General features: G+C 35.7%; 1 protein-coding gene across 4 annotated transcripts in view; it reads left to right on the top strand.

Moving 5' to 3' along the window:
* kcnip4a (potassium voltage-gated channel interacting protein 4a) overlaps positions 1–18,245 on the top strand; it is a 207,706-nt gene that overhangs the window by 64,657 nt on the left and 124,804 nt on the right. The window contains exon 1 of one of the 4 annotated variants that reach the window (XM_059538768.1): positions 3,594–3,957. The exons of the other annotated variants lie outside the window; for them this stretch is intronic. Within the exon in view, the coding sequence (XP_059394751.1) occupies positions 3,870–3,957 (88 nt within the window). The 5' untranslated portion in view covers positions 3,594–3,869. Of the gene's footprint in view, positions 1–3,593; positions 3,958–18,245 lie in introns of those variants that run through there. 4 annotated transcript variants of the gene reach the window in all.

The following is an 18,245-nucleotide window of genomic DNA, read 5'->3' as shown; positions in this document are numbered from 1 at the left end:
TAGATTTGGAACATGAAATTTAAGTTCATGAATTATTGCGGTGCTACTCATAAGGTCATATCAAGCGTGTCGTGTTGGAGCAGCTGTATGACTGTGCAGTGTGGTGACAGTGTACACACACACACACACACACTGTAGCTTAATCTGTATGGAAAATCTGTTCTCTTCACATTCACCCACATTTTTCTCTCTTGTCACAACAACCCAGAGCTTCTTTCAGAAAAAAACACGCCTCTTTGCGGAAACAGCATTCCTGTTTGAGAGCACCGGGGACAGTGAGGGGTCTAAATCTTCTGTGAGAATGTCACTTGTGGAAAAAGCTCTTAGTTTGGAGTGCTCTTCCTGAAATAGGCCTGTTTGAAGCACCAATGACCGATGTGAATCTGCTTTCCTTTCATATACAATACAAGCTGTTTCATCTGTCATCTGAATGGCTTGTCTCTACCTTGAGCTGCTATAATGATCCGCAGATTCTGCTGGAATGTTAATGAAAGTCTTTTACACATTAAAAGATCGTCCCATGGTGATAGACATTTTTTCTTCCACCGTAACTGATCAGGGATCCAAATTGAGGCTTTGATGGATGGATAATGGAGAGTGTTTGAGGTCTGGCGTTGAATAATAATTAAAGTGGATGTAATTATGATTTTTGATGCTGATTTGTTATAAACAACTTCAAACATCATCCAATCTTATCCCAAAATCAAAAGAAAGTAATGTGAATTGAATTGTTTTTTTTATCTCATCACTCACCCTCAAGTTGCTGCAAACCTGTATGAATTTCTTTTTTCCATTGAGCACAAAAGAAGATAATTTGAAGAATATTGGTATTACATATTACAAAGCAGAAAATTCTGAAACAGGAGGTTTGACAAAAATGTAATAACATAGTCATACAGCAATACATGGCCATGTCTGTCAAGCTCCAAAAAAGACGACAATACTACATATATAATATATACATATATATAATATAACATATACCAGATCCATATCTTTAAATAAAATAACTTTTTATAGTTTGTTCATCATGTCAGTGTGTACGAATCACTATTTTTATGGTGCTTTTATTGTCCTTTTTGAATTTCCTATGAATTATTGTTTTTAGTGTCTGTATTTTCAGCGTACATTTTTTAATTGTGTTATGCTTTTGTCATTTTTACATTTAGCTTTAATTGAGTAATTTTAGTACTTCAACTTAAAGGGATAGTTCATTTTGAAAGTAAATTTTGGTATGTTTTAGCTTACCTCAAAGGCATCCAAGATGTAGGTGTCTTTGTTTCCGCAGTAGTTTAAATTTTGCTATTTTTAGGTCAAACCGTTCTTGTCTGTCACTCATATAATGGAGGTCTATGGTCACCACCTCAAAGAGCATGCACAGAAGAGTCCAAATTAAACAATTCCTCATCGTAAGTACACATTGATTACCTAAGACACAAAACGAGCAGTTTGTGTGAGAAAACGAACAGTATTTATATCGTTTTTACCTCTTATACACAACCACGTCCAAGTGATCTGAGGGCGCGCATGCTTCCTGGTGTGTGACGTGTGAGTGCGATCTGGCTTAGTCTGCGCAAGCGTGGAAAGCACCGGAAGTGATCTCTCGCGTGTGTACATCACTCATTGTTTACACAGAGATTTCAGGTGTTACCTTTCACTGTGAAGATCTAAACATATTTAGACATACAGGACATCGCAAGGGAAGACGATTTCGATATATATGCACACAAGGTTGAATTTTTTTCACAACCCTATTTATTTTAACCAGAATAACGTTACACAGATCAAGAACTCAGAGCGATGGAGGAAGCATCCACTGCAGCAGCACGTCTTCAAGCCTCAGAGAGACAGAGATCTCTTCAAAATTGGTGGTGTTCTTGTAGCAAGTTTTGTGAGATGCCAACAGAAGCGGAGAGCATATGTTGTCATGTATGGAACATAGCAATGCCACAACTACAAGACGACGATGAGGACATTGACAGTATCGCATCACACACCTGCCTGACTGAAGATCCTGAGTTTTCTCCGCTGTTGAGCCGCAGCGTTTTGCACGTTGTGTTTAGTTTGCCACGTATAAACTGGAGACGACGTCCAGAAGGACGTCCAGAGGGACGTTGGGCCAGAGGGACCCAATGGCACGCTGTCAATAGAGTTTTTTTATTAAATTTTTTTTATTATCGCAACGATTATAGGGTGCATTATAAACCAATTAATTACAATTACTGCATTATATTTTAGACAGTGCAGAGTGGTAGCGTGTGGTAAACAGTAAACTAGAGTGATGTACACGCGCGAGAGATCACTTCCAGGGGCTTTCCGGCGCTTGCGCAGACTAAGCCAGAGCGCGCACGTCACATCAGGAAGCATGCACGCCCTCAGATCACTTGGACGTGGTTGTGTATAAGAGGTAAAAACTATATAAATACAGTTCGTTTTCTTACACAAACCGCTAGTTTCGTGTCTTAGGTCATCAATGTGTACTTACGATGGGGAATTGTTTAATTTGGACTCCTCTGTGCATGCTCTTTGAGGTGGTGACCATAGACCTCCATTATATGAGTGACAGACAAGAAAGGTTTGACCTAAAAATATCAAAATGGGAACTACTTCGAAAAAACAAAGACACCTACACCTTGGATGCCTCTGAGGTAAGCTAAAACATACCACACTTTAATTTCAAAATGAACCATCCCTTTAAACAAGCTGAAATAAAATGACCAATTTTTTATGTTAATATTGTTTTTTTAATGTAATATTTATATATTATTTCAGCCTTATTTTTTAGGTAATGAAAAAAGAATAGTTTAATTTAGTATTTAGTTTAAGTTAAGTTATAGCTTTGTTTTGGTTGTAATATTTCAGATTTCGTTCTTTGTGTGAACGTTCTTCGTTCTCATTCTCAAAACAGATCGTCCGTGTTTTAAATGATAAAGTATTAATATATCACTATTATAGTAGTTGCACTGCCTTGAATGTTTGCTGCGACTATAACAACCTTCATTGTTACTTTGATTTGGGGGTAAAATATGACCTAGACCTGTTTTTGTGGACAAGTCCCAGTCTTTGTGAGTGGCAGTGAGTCATCAAGTCTGACCTTATGAGCTCCAACTTTATTTCCAGCATCTGAACACCTGATGTTCTGAACTGTCAAGGTGTGTCGCTTCACTTTTAACCTCACGCTCTCTCTCTGTCTTTGCTTTCAGTCGTTGCTTTTCACACCTCAGTCCCTCTGCCTCTGCCTTTGTCTTTCGCTCTGGATCTTTTTTCACTCTTTCTCGCACCTTCACCTTTATCTTCATTCTCCACATCTCTGTCCTATTCATTCAAGAGCAAGCTGTCTCCATAGTCTCTCTTATCTTTAACCTCTCTGCCCCTTTTCTTTCTCCACTTTTTTTATTTATCTTTCGCTCTCAATGAATCAGGTGGCTCTCAGAGTGCCTCAGGAGTGTTGCAGTATCGTAACTGGCAACACGACAGTCCCATAATCGCCTGTCGGCGCTGATTCGCGGACACTCCTTCTCTTTTTTCACCTCCCACCCCTCCTCCACCTCCTCTCTCGTGCTTTCGCTCCTCCCCAGCAGCGCTCGTGGAGGTTGGTGCTGAGACTCACAAGCAGTCGCTCTACTACAACTACGGAAAGAGTGTGAAGACGGCTCAGAAGGGAGCGCTCTGGGACACACGAGCGCTCCAGAGGAAATATTTATGAGTTAGTGACCCCCCTCGCGCAGTTCCATATGAGCCGTCTCTCACAGGCGCACGAGCAGAGCAGCTTCGGGCAGGAGAGCGCGGCCGTGGGGAGGAAGTTTTCCTCTGTCACCAGACCCTTTGAGGATTAAACAGTGGAAAAATAGAGAGAGAGAAACCTCAGCATGAGCAGTTGCAGGAAGAGATGCAAGAGGCAGATACTGAAGTTTGCTCAGTACTTCTTCAGATTTATTACTGGGACACTCAATGCAGGTAAAGTTCACGGCTTTTCCGAAGTTTTTCATGTTGGGAATATTGCTTTTTAGGTTTGCTCTTTGTTGGATTCGTGTGATGCGTCCACAATTGCAGTGGCAGCTGAAATACTTTAGTGTAAGCTGGCGTTATATGCATGCAGTTAGCTGAAGCAGAGCAGCTCAAACAACCTGCAGGCATCTCTTAACCGCATTTTGACCTTTGTTATCCATCTTCTCCTTCCTAATCTCTTCCTAATCATGTCAATTAATCCCAGGCTACTGGCAATTAGAAGGCGGCAAACAAATGTTCCCCATCATTTACCAAATATAAATTGATGTGTCAGCTGTTTCAAGGCTCTTCTCTTGCACATTTAGTCACGTTGTCCTGTCCTTGAGTATCCTGCTGTAGTTTTCCCGGTGTGTCTACAAATTATGTCAAATTGTGTGAAAGTAGTTTGGGCAGCGGACCATTATTTCTGAAATGTGTTGGCTTGTTGCAGGAAATCGGCTGTACATCAAAACAATTACATGTAGTGACTGTACCTACTGACCTTGATAAATGATTTACTCAGAAACCCTTTATATATGGTTTTACATTTAATATATATATATATATATATATATATATATATATATATATATATTAGCAATAAAAATAACAATAATTAAAATAACAATAAAAAATATTAATAATACAGTTCATGAAAATTTAAAAATAAGCGACTAATAATATAGTTTTGTATAATTTAATTACACATAATTATATTACACACACATAATTATATTACACACACACATACAGATAATAGTATTAATTATATTCTTTGTAATTTATTATTTACTATTATTATAATTCATTATTGAATAAATATATTCTATAATTATCTGTTATCTGTATGTATATATATATATATATATATATATATATATATATAAAATACTAGGGTTGTCCCCGACTAAGGATTTTCATAGTCGAATCAGAATTTTCTAATCTTGCTCATATTCTACTGATAGTCGAATCATATGTTTGGGGGCGGGGCAAAATACATTGAGTCAGACAGACATCCGTCAGCCATAATTACTGATGTTAACACACAGGGAAAATGTGTAACAAATGCCTCACAGATACAAACGGGGTAAATAATGTTTGTATGTTTTTAATAAAGTATAGTTAACACTAAACGTCAGAAAAACCCTAACAATTCACAGTTTTTACAATAGTGCTCTCATTATAAAATTAGCCTATATGACAGTAGTTATTAATGTTCTGCATTTCTGTTTTGAGCTGCATGCGCTGAAGATGACCAGACGCATTTGATAGCAGGTTTTTAATCAATGGGATTAAACTCATAATTTCATGTAGAATACGCTTCGTTATTTATACAACATAACATTAATATTAAGACTTATAGGCTATCTGCAAAAAGAGCCCGAATGCAAATGAATGTGTGTGCACAGCTCTGGATGCGAACTGCTTTTGTGGACGCGTTCTTCACGAAACAATGTGCAGAAACACGGCAGCTATACTAAAAAAATTCACCACGTTTTAGTATGGTGTTCTCATTATAATAGTATGTATATAACAGTCCCAATCATAGTTATTATTATTGTGCATTGTAGTTTGTCCTGCTCATGCTGTGCGCTGAAGAGATATCACTGTAGTACTACAATGAAGCACTTGACTCAAAACCAAATGCATCTTATATCAGGTAAATAATATATCCTCGATATATATAAACCGGCTGAAATGCTCTGAAATCACTTTTACCCTACCTGATCGAAAGAATCCAGTCTCTGTCTGTGTCAGTTTGAGTCTTGGTAAAGTTTTAAATCCCTGACGCCAAGATGCTCCTCTGTCGGTCACAGATTATGGAAAGTGAAACATAAATCTATAGGCGTGGTTGGATTTATTCACGCATTTTGAAATATTAATTTGAAGCTTCTTTATTTTCAGATTCTTACAGCTTTATCATAATAGGCTGTATATTAACTTATTGGGAGAAAACTGGTAGTTCTATGTGAAATCAGACATTTGAGCGCTCACATATAGTCAGAATGGCATAATCATAACAGCCCGCGAATATTTGACTGTTAGATTGGTAGTCAAATCAGGCTCTCGAATCAAAGCATCGATTCGTCGACTATTTGGGATCACCCCTTTAAAATCCAATATATTTTAAATAAATAGACTCATTTTACATCCATTTTAATCAGAATAAGCTGAAGGTGTATTTCTTTTGTTTCAGATGAAGTTACTAGTCTAAGACGGGTTCTTCTCTTTGTACTCAGGACTGCAGTTTGTTTCTTATGGTAATTTACGCCTTCAGCTTGAGAAAGTTTTGTTCTAGCTAATCCAGGCACACTCTGATGGGATTGGTATGTGATTTGACAGGTGTATTTGTTTACACTTTACCTATATAGCCCCCTGTTTTGAGTTTATTGATTATGGTGCATCTGTTGTGCTTGCGAGGAATGTGCAGTGTGTCTCTGCAGTATGTGAACCTGCGTCTGAATGTGTGGGAGTTTTTGACAACAAAGACCATGGATGGCAAAACCCGGCATGCATTGCTTTGCTGGTCGTATTTCATGAATATCATGCATTAGAATGTGTTGTGTACATAGAGGAGTGTTTCATGCAAACATTTTGAAAGATAAAAAGGCATGCCCTGAAGGCTTGAGAACTCCTGAAGGAATTTGTTTAAGGCGGTCTGATCTAGTTTTTGATCATCACTGACAGGGAAAAAAAAGTCTTTCCTCATTAAAATCTCTCGTTGACTGGGGGGATCTTTGTGACAGGTTTTCCTAGTTATTATTGAATTAATTTTGGCATAGTCAAGCATTTCATTTGGGTGCCATTGAGTCTCATTTAAATTGCGAAAAACAGTGTTTTCTTGTAAAATATCTCATATATAGCATTAATTTGATTGTGAAATTTTGATGGAAAAATTTTATTGAAATATGTACTCCAATAATCTTTGTTTTATTTACAACTTGGACAATTTTTTACAGTGTACACTTTTACGAAGTAAACCTTTTGAATGATTTACACAGAAAAGGTATTAGTTTTTTTTTTATGACACAGTATGGCTTCTCACATTCAGTCTGTCCCGTGATGATGAACATTATCATTTCACATTTGTCTCTTAAATAGTTATAGATACGCTGCTCTATTCATGACTAATACTTAACAGTTTGCCAAATGGTGATTTAATGGAATTAAGGGTCAAATGCATTAAAAATGAATGTATCCTGATAGTGATGCCAGCTGTTTGGTGGTGATTACCAGAAGATATCAATAATGAATTAAAAGAGCTGGAAGTGATCTGGAGAGAGCCCAGTGCCAGGCATTCTGCTGAGTCACAGAAAATGACTTTTAATATTGATAGTTTGGCAGACTGGCATCTTTTCTGACTGTAAGTTGCTGGAGACTGTCTCTCTGACTTCACTTGAAATCCTTGTTAAGGTGCTGTATTGATTCGACTGACACAATAAGACAATCCGTCTGTAGATCAGTGATCCTGTTTCTGTTTTGTCCTGCTTTTCTCTGTTCTTACCTAAAATGAACTTTTTACTTTTTAGTTGAAATAAATACAAAGCAACTTTACCCAACCATGAAGTGCAAATTGCATTTCACGAAGACAAAAAAACATGTTCTGTTATTTACATTTGATCAATATGTGACATAATGAGTGAATGCCGTAGCGTCTTTAGGTTAGTTCCAAAAATGTATTATTTTATACTAGTGCTGTAAATACATGTAAATATTTTTGAAATAGATTCTTTTGAAGTATCTGTGTGTAATTTATGTTGTATAGCAAAACGTCCAAGTATGGTCAGTCTTGTACTCATAAACTGAAAAACCACATTTAAAAAAAAAATCTCTTGGCACTCATATTATTTAATAAGACACATGATATCATTCCTATTGAAACACAAAGTTGGGATGGAACAAAGGGTTTGCTTTTTTTTATTTAGATTATTTTATATAAATTATATAGACATTTAATAAAACTCCAATTTTGATTTCCTAAACTCTTAAAAATAAAGATTATTTATTGGCATTTGTGGTTTCGCGAAGAACATCCATTTTCATTCCATAAAAGGTTCTTTATAGTGGAAAAAGATTCTTTAGACTAAGAACTAATAATAAAAAAAACCTAATCTTTTAGGACCTGCTGACTGAGGGTGTGTTCACATTTGTAGTTCAGTTCTTTCCATTCTTTTGATCCCGATCAAAAAGAAAATGATACATTTAGTCCTACTAGTCCACTTGACGTTCTCACTGTCATTTTTAAGACTGAACCTTAAAGAAATACATTTTGAGCTTTAAGACTGAAAAAAAGAACATATATATATATATATATATATATATATATATATATATATATATATATATATATATATATATATATATATATATATATATATATATTATATTGGCCCTCCAGGAATTGAGTTTGAGACCAATGTTCATTGGAAATGATGAAAAAATAAAAAACCTTTTCGAAGCTTTATTTTCCAAGCATGTAGGGTCTTAAGAGAATGTGCCTTTTTTCTTTTTATCCTCCAGTGTCCTTGTTTTATCTCAGCAGCACTGGATTACTATTTCATTGCTACAAATGACTTTGAACAACTTATTACATTGTTCACACCATAATGCATCTTTCTAAAGTTCAAATGTCCCACAGAAAGGAGCTGGACGTATTTCCTCAGGCTTTTGGACCCTGAAGACTGTGAATTTAACTGCTGGTTAAATTCACGGAGCCAGAGGACCACGTCCAGCTATTTGTCACATTGGAGCCTCGCTCTTAATGCCTAAATGCTCAAAATATCTCTCTTGTGAACAAATGACGTTTGCCTTTTTTGTTTTGCTCCAGTTTATTGCTTTGCGCTGTCACACGTGTGCAGCGCTGCAATTTATCATCCATTTTTAGGGGGGGACAGGTTGAAATACTTGGCATGGGACCTGGAACAACGTCTGCCTTTTGTCATTGGGGAAAAGAGACAAAAATGGCCTTGATTTTTCTAATCTTGCCTGTAAGCATCTGGAGAACTTTCTCTTCTGCTGTATCATGTTTTATCTCTCAGGTGCATGTAGACAGTTTTAGTATTCAGCTCAGTATGGCTATAGATTTCAAGTGATTTGATTTGGTTTGTCAATGCAAGGCTGAAACCCTTCAACTCTTCGAAGTTATGCTCTTTCCTCCTTAACTCTCTTTGAGTATGAGGAATTATCTGATGCTCTTACCGGCCATAATTCAGAAATAAACCATTTATAGCTTCCATTGCTTTTTGTCTGCTTACGTGCGAAACGTAGGCTGAGCCTGAAGTCGTGTCAGTCTTGTGTGTTTATTTGGACATTCTTTGTGACATGAGTCGTGTATGTTTCGTCTCTTTGGTTTCTGGACAGTTATCACCAGGTCATGTTACAGCTGTCCCCTGTCCTCTAACAGCGTTTCAGGAGCCCACATGATCCTTGACCAGACACTGAATATTTAATCTAAGATGCCAGCTCATTGTGGCTTAAGCATGCCCTATCACTTCAGTTTGAAATACAGACTCAGACGTGTGTCAGGAAGCTCTAAACGAGGATAGTGATGCAGTAGGTTTGTGATCTTCGTGATGCGGTCAATTCTTGTTTCCATAAAAAGTAGTGGGAAATAGTTTACCCCAAAGGCTAGTCCTGTAATTATTTACTCAACCTGCATTGCTTTCTTCTGTAGAACACAACAGCAGAAGTTTAGTAGAATGTTCATGCTGCTCTTTTCCATACAGTGAAAGTGAATGGTGACCACCCTTGTGAAAAAATAAGTATACTTTAGCACATACTTTATATGAAATGCAATTAGTTGGTTTTTGTAATTTCCCCGTTTTGTATTAATTGTAATCATCAATTATTTTGTCCTGTTGTTTTTGGCCATGTACACACTGCAGCTAAATTTGGTTTCCAGTTTACCTTTTAGTGCTTAATCCTGTTCTATACACACAGGTCAGTTATTTACAAGAGTGACAACTGTATTCGACAGCTGAATTTACATCCAAAAAATGCAGGTAGTCGCAGTCTCATTTACAGATATTTTGCACAGTGTGTACTGAACTGTACTGAGCAGATAGTTGTTAATGATGTATTTATAAAACTGAGAGTTCCAGTCCTTGATTCTGATTGGCTGAGCCACGTTCAAAGCTGTTGCTTTACTATACAAACATACATCGTTGTTTACGTTTATGTGTTGCCCTGCAACCACTTTGTTGGAACCACAACTGTTTCTGAGGAACTACATTGTTTGCCGGAATAATACTGTTTTATTAATAGCATTACAATTTATTTGCTCTGTTTTGTTTTGTGAAACTTTACTATGTTTATGGAATAACCGTTTTATAAAAGCAGTAAGCCATGTGAAGCTGTAGTTTACAGTGAATTTATAACCGCTAAGTGGGTTTTAGTCCCTCCACTTCGCTTTTTTTGTTTACATTTTTGGTTGAGCTATCCCTTAAAAATGTATATAGAGTTTTGATTTCATTTGTTTATTTTAAAGAAAAAAAGAGTCTTTCCTTGAATAAATGATCACACCTGTATGACTAATGATATAATTAACTTATCTGTTCTCTGAAGGGTTTTATTTATTGTCTGTGGTTAGCTGGCAATCACCTGTCAAATGAATCCGCACAGCACATTTCAATGAAACATTAATCATGGCTTTGTTTTTAAACTGATCAAACACTTTAAATGAACCTCAGTTTCTACATTCCAGCCGCTCGATGTCTGTCTGCCAGACAAAGCAGAGGAAGTAGGGGCGGCTTCTCCATATCATATTCTCATTACACCCCTACTCGCTTCAACAAAACATAAAAAAATCTTCTGTTGTTCAACAATGCTTGGGGAAAGAAGCTGGATAAAAACAAAGACAGATTCACTGGTATAATTAATGTATAAAAAAAAACTCTTCAGCTTTCTTCTGTCTACACAGGGAAAGTCTTTTTACTTCCTACTCTATGCAGTTTCATTTAGACCTGGAAAGCATGAAGTCACTTTCTGTCCTTGTGAAGAGACTTCTCTTCTGGCACCATGTCTTAAAGCAATCTTATGAAATAGATGTTGTTGAACACGACTCATGTGGTCAGTCTTTTAATTTAATTTTTTTTTTATAAATGTAAGATCCCTATACCTCACCCGAACCTAAACCTACCCATTTTATACAGAATGTTAAAAGAATAAAACATAATAAAACACAATTTTAGTAAAAATATAACATTAAAACGTTATTTTGAGCCACTAACGTTAATCTTAAACCTACCCCTAAACCTACCCATAACCATTTCTTAAAACTGCATAACGTTACTGTTATAAATAAACAAATAACAGACAAACAAACATAATGTTAATCATTTATTTTTTGCGAAAAAATATCAAAAGTGGTACCAAAAGTAGTTCTAATAATAATGAGTTCCAGTCGCAGTCCTCTCTGGAGGCAATAGTTTTTATAGGGTACAGAGCAGAATTTAATTTATTAATCCGTGAAATTATCAATCTGTCTTCTCTCCGTGAATGCGCACTGGTGCAGTAGCAGTACTGATTTCAAATGTCTATCAACTTTAACACGACATGTCGCAATCTGTGACGAATTATGTGAGAACCAATGAGAGTTTGATATTAGTGCCGTAAACCATGTCGTAACGTTCCTGTGGCGCACTGGCGCTTTTCAAATTCAAATCATAACGAGCGCGGGCTTTGACTGTGACGGACGCTGTTGCTGAGAATGAAGATGAAAATCGATTGATATGGTTATGTTCCTTGCAAACATCTGGATTCTAAAGATATGGAGTACAGCAAACAAATAAAATGGATGTGATTTGTAATTTTATGCTGTGCTTTTGTGTATCTATGTGTTGCAGCATGCACAGAAATGTTATTTCCTATTAAGTAGATGAGTAAACTGCTTTTAATAAATTCAATAAAAACATTTATTGAAATGACAAGTAAATACAACAGATTTAAATCATTAAAGCCACGATTTTTATATTAATACATGGGAATTCATATAAATTCACACTTTTACGTTAGATTATTTACGTTTTTTTAGCTGCTAACACGTAAGTATTTGTACGTTTTACTGCTATAAATACGTCTAAGTTGTACGTTTTTATGTGTATGAAAACGTAAGTAAATGTACGTGTGGTAGAACCACATTTAACTTAAAAATACACACGTATTCTCATGAGATCACGTTGAAGTAACACGTTAAACATGAAATTTTGAAGTAAATAACCAAAAAAGGTTTATTTTTATTTATTAAATTTTTTTAAAGCACTTTCATTATCTTTATTTCATTGAAAATAATGTTTAAGGTGTGATAACAAATATTCTCTCAGAGGTCATTTAATTAAAAAATGTAAATGTAATCCACTAAGTAAAATGGTACTGTAATAGGCATAAAAATAAACCGAACTCAAAAGTACTGGGTAAGAAAGTGATTTAGCAATGCCAGGATAATTTGTTATTTCAAAGGTCTTAAATAGGATTGTCGGTGATTTAAGATGGTTTAAATGGTCTTAACTTGTTTAAGGCGAGACACCGCAGGTGAATAGGGTAAAAAAATAATAACTAAGAGTTATCACCTTACTTATTAAGTTGATTGATTACACTGATAATTGCAAAAAAAAAATGTATTACAAGTTTTCAAAAATGTTATGTTTAAATATGCAAATTAGGCATTATTTAATGAAATATGCACTAATTTGCATACATTTCTAGTACAAAAATCTGAACACAGATGAAGTCAGTTTCAAAATTCTTGTTTAATTTTTTTGACACATTAGAGTCAAATGTTTTTACAGAGGGAATTCTGTGTATCTCTTTTTGTCACTCCATCATTCAGAAAATACTTTGAACAGCCGGAAAACAATATATTTTCACAATTTTGGGGGGAATAAAATGTTGTATTTAATCAAGAAAATTATATATGAACATCCCTCTGTAAAAACTTTCGGAATATAGACAGGAATAAATATGTAAACTTTGGTGTGTGTAAGTGCTACTGAAGTGGAGATTTATGGCTCAGTGTTGGAGAAAAACCTCATTTTGAGAAAAAGGCCTTTACAAATATGTATTGTAATTGAAATCTATTGACAAAAATAGATAAAGTGTTATAAAATAAATACTTAACAGTGTCTTTTGGATGTATTCTTTCCATTATTCTGAAAAAACACTTTATGAAAAGCCAAAAAGCCCAAAATCTAAAAATTGACTGGTGCATGAAAAAACACCTGTCAATCAGTCTTGTTTTGGCTTTTTAAGTGGACTATAAGTTTTAAATGTATTTATTTGTTTTCATGAACTTTGCCTTTGTGTCTGTGTTCATATATGAGGCCTCTGTAAGCAGCTCACTGGGTTTCAGAACTAAAGCAGTAGAAGATGCTGCGTCTTTTTGAATTATTCACATACCAGTATGCGGTGTGTGATCTCTGCATCTCTTCTACTGCTGTACCCTTCTATGCAATTACTGATTATAATCGCGCAGCTGCAAGCTCACAATCCCATCACATGCCTTTTCATACATCATCAATGCTTGTATACTCCCACATGAACTATGGGTAATGAGTTCAGTTACATTTTGCCTAGTTTAGTTCAGCAAGAGCCTTTGGCCTCCGGCTCGTGTCTCATTAGATTCAGAGTTTAAATGGCATCAGTCACTAGTGATGTGAGCGCTAGCACACTGACCTTGAACTGTGGCCCTTGTGCTGGAGTTCCCTGACCTTTGAATCCACGGCCACAGGAGAGAAAAGAAAGACAACAAGAATGTTCATTTGTGCTCTTATTAGCATCACCAGTCGATTATGTCTATCTTTCATAAATAAAAAATATTTATTTATTTGATTGTTTACACAGTTGACCACATTTATTTATTAAGTGGAATCTAAGAAACACATTTATTTATTTGTTTGTTTAAAACAAGGTTGACCACATTTATTTATCTATTAAGTGGAATGTTTAGAAACAAATATTTGTTTGTTTGTGTATTTGTTTGTTTGTTTAAAACACAATTGACCACATTTATTCTTTTATTTAGGGGAATGCTGAAAAACATTTTATTTTATTTTATTTTACAGTGGAACACATTTGTTTGTTTGTGGCAACATTTATTTATTTTTTTATTGGCTTTGTTGGGGCTGTGCTCACTTATTTTATCATTTTATCTTGTCCATCCAGAGCTCATTTTCTCATTTTATTTTTGCTGGCATGTGAAGATTAGGCTGTTTCAACACATAGACATTAACAGTAACCTAATTAAACCCTGGTATAATTAAAAGCATGTTATATGAATAATTAGATTATGACAACATCAGCCTCTGATTACTTAACCCTCTCCTGGGTCTTGTTATTATGCATAGAACTTACCGCACTGTACTTAATTTGTGTTGGCGAACATATGAAAGAAAAATATAAATCTTAACCCTCGTTACATCTTCTGCATGCTTAAAATGCTGTGCTTTCCAAATGATTTTCAAGCAGGCAAGTCAAATCCAAGAATGTAATGAATATGCATTTTAGTTGCCAAAATAATGGTGTACATGTTGCGTGTCATCCTGTTAAATGTGCACAGAGAAGATTTGTTTCAGTTTTCTGTGGTTTGTGGTAGCGGATTCCGCCGTGTTGCTTGCCATCCTGGAGGTTTATCTCAGCCAAATAACATTAAGAATGAATTGTACATGCTCTTAGGCTTATCTCAGAAATTCTTGCAGGCTTGTTCACAATGCAATCATCTGAGCCTTTGCCCAGACCTTTGGGAGCCCAGAGCTTTATTGTTTCTCTGCCATTTGATTCAGACTGCAGCTTCCAGTCAGCCCATTCCAGTCCGCAGAACATAAAGGGTATTTTTAGAAGCCCCCGATGCTTGCTGGACTTCATATGAAACCTTACAGTGAATATATTAATGGCTTTCACCGCCTGTTTGTGCAGAAATTATGGTCTGCGATTGCTGATTCGGGAGACTAAACCGGAGGGAAAAAACTTATAACCTTTACCCAGCGCTTCCTTTAATCTAATGGCTTTCTGAATGCCAAGGCCACTGGTCTGTCAGCAATGGAGGTGGTATGAGTGCACTTTATATGTCTGTGGGCTCTCACTGCTTTTCATTCTATCATTTTATTACTCATCCATGAGACTCGTGTCATTATCGCATCTGCCTGCCGCATGTACTTGAAAATGGTTGGCAACAATCTCTTTAAGGTCATCTGTTTTCGGTTTCTTGCTCCTAAACTCGTATGTTCCTGTAAATGCCCTTTTCTTTCTGCTCTCAGGTCACTGTGAGTTTGAACTATCAGTTCAGTGGCAGAGGGTTGGGCATTTTGCAAGATGCTACTGTCTTTCCCAGCTTTGTGTTTATGTTTTCCTTTTTTATAGTCTTTGTGTGCAACATTTTCAGATGCACTGGGCCTTAATTCAGAATATATAAACTGTATGTCAGGGAACGTTACTCTTAAAAGTAATGCATTACAATATTGCATTAATACATAAATTATGGAAAGCAATGAGTTACATTACTCTTGTGTTACTTTTTCTTATCTGGGCTCACACCACTTGTGTTTTGCTCAACCCTGAAATTGTATTAGTTTATGCAGTATGGTAAAACTGTTTCGAGGTAATAACATATAAGTGTATTGTGCTAGAAACAATGTGAACATAAGCCTACATTAATCTATAATTTGTTACCATTACCATTTTTTGTGGGAAATGGAATAAAGTTGTTGGTGTTTTACTGCCACTAGCTTTTATTTCCTCTGGAAACTGCAATAATTTGCATGTATTTTTGTAGTTTTGCATAAATGTATAGGTACAGTAGAAGTTTTTCCCAATGAGCCGGGGTTGATTTTGGTGCCAGTCACATTAGTAGGCTATATTTTTATTATTATTATGATTCCTTTTCATCTATTTTCAAAGGTATCTTCTGTCTCTTCTCATAGTGAACACTCAGTCTCCATGAATGCATATTCAAGCTGTGTCAAGCACAATTTGCCACAGAAATGTTTTTCCACCAGATTTGCATTAGTCAGTGTTGTTTAATGTTAATGCTTCTTGATATTGCCTTCACAGCAACAAATTCAAACTAATGTTATTCAGTGTCCTTTACGAAAACACTGAATGCCAACATGAAATCCAGAATAAACGTATCACATGCATGACGCTGCATACATATGCTTTTTGCTCACACGGTCCTCTTTGTACGTATTTATATATTTATTTGACATAATATTTACAATATTTGAAGTAATTTCAAACAAATACATATGAAGAATTGCTCCATTAAAATAAGCAGATTACATTAGCAATGTTTTGATTCTGTAATCCTGTCATAGTATTTTTTTTACAAATAAACTGCAACTGCAATGCACACAGTAATTGAATATGTCTGTGTGCTCCAACATTTGTGAGGTTTGTGAAAGTAAATGTGTATTGCATATTTAATGACTTTTTTAAATAATGTAAATATTCTTATCACTGTCAAAATAAAAGTCCTGTGCTTCTTGTCAGCCACAGAGAAAAGAAAATGATGCTGATAGTTTAACAAAATACCCAATATCCACTAATACTAGGATTTTTTATAGGAAATAATTGATGTATTAGTTATAGTTTGATTACTTTCCATAACTAAAAATATTTATGTTAACTTGAGTGGACACCATGCATCAAAAAGTTCATTTGTTTAATGGACGTGTCCGTGTGATTTTTCCATTCAGCTCTACTGTGACTAATTACATTGAAATAGTATTACAACCCTCGCAGGATATTTAAACATGTATAATTCTGAACCACATCAGGAACATGATCCGACAGGTCTTCATCACATTTACATCCAGTGCTGGATCCTAGGTTTGCACTAAAATATATGCTTAAAAGAATAGTTCACCCAAAAATAAACATTTTATGCAAATGTACTCACCCTCAGGCAATTCGAAATGTAGCATTGCATCACTTGCTCATCTATAGATCATCTGCAGTGAATGGGTGCCGTCAGAATGAGAGTCCAAACAGCCGACAAAAACATCATAATAATCCACAAATTATCCACACCACTGAAATCCACAAATTAACTTCTTACGAAGTGAAAAGCTGAGTGTTTTCAAGAAACAAATCCATCATCGAGACATTTTATCTTTAAACTAAAATTAAATTTAAACTAAAATATGAGTCCATGGTCCAATAATAACACTTCCTCCTGTTGTCCTCTCACAACAAAATCCAGATACATGAAGTATGTGTTTTGAGCTGTTTTGGCTTGTAAACAGTGCTTGATCTGTGCATATTTTTTCACTGAAGAAAGCAATATTATGGATTGTGGACTGGTGTTGTGGCCCAAAGCAAAGGTTTGAGGTTAAAAATGGCTTAATGATGGATTCGATTCTTACAAACATGGATTACTTGTGGATTATTGTTTTAATTAGCTGTTTAGACTCTCATTCTGATGGCACCCATTCACTGCAGAGGATCCATTGAGGAGCAAATGATGTAATGCTAAATTTCTCCAAATTTGCTCAGTTAAAGAAACAAAAATATTATCTCAGATGGCCTTAGGGTGAGTATTTTTCCAGCAAATTTTCCTTTTTATGCAAATTATTCCTTTAATACAGATTTTCCAATAAGGAATAACATAGTCCCCTATAGACCATGAAAACATGATCTGATGCATCGGGCTTCTGTATTACTAAGGGACATTTTGTCAAATTCAGACTTTTGAGATACTAATGCCTTTTACAGATTCAATTTAAATGCAAAGTAATGGCAGTAATATGGATGTAGTCGGTCTCACTACATTAGGGACTAATGAGCTCAAGGCCTAAGAATGGGAGGATCGTCTTTTCTGAAGCACTGTATTATGGCATCAGCCCATGTTCCTGAAGTATATTACCTCAAAACTAAAATACCAGTTTATTTTCTTGAATTTATTCGTCTTTTATATCCTCTGTGTGCTGATTGAAGCTGTACAGAGAACCTATAATTGATTTCCTTAGCCACAAAGAGTATCAGTTTTCTGAAATGGCCTATTTTATGCAAACCTTTATGTTTGAGTGAAGTTAACAAGCCTTCTAGATAATTTAATTATACCTGACGTGCCCCACACCTTCAAACAGAGACTCGATGAATGAGAAAGTGTGGCTTCACCTCCTTTCACGCTGATTTTTAAACAAGGACAGATACATCACAAACAAAGACATCAGAGGTCGGAGATCGATGCGCAAAACCTCATTACATGAGGCCGGATTGCTGATTACATTTTTGACATTGACGGGGCCACCCTTGGTCACTGTGGT

This window comes from Carassius carassius, chromosome 3 (genome assembly GCF_963082965.1).
Source record: "Carassius carassius chromosome 3, fCarCar2.1, whole genome shotgun sequence".
NCBI lineage: Eukaryota > Metazoa > Chordata > Actinopteri > Cypriniformes > Cyprinidae > Carassius > Carassius carassius.
This window is presented reverse-complemented; position numbering and strand designations above follow the sequence as displayed.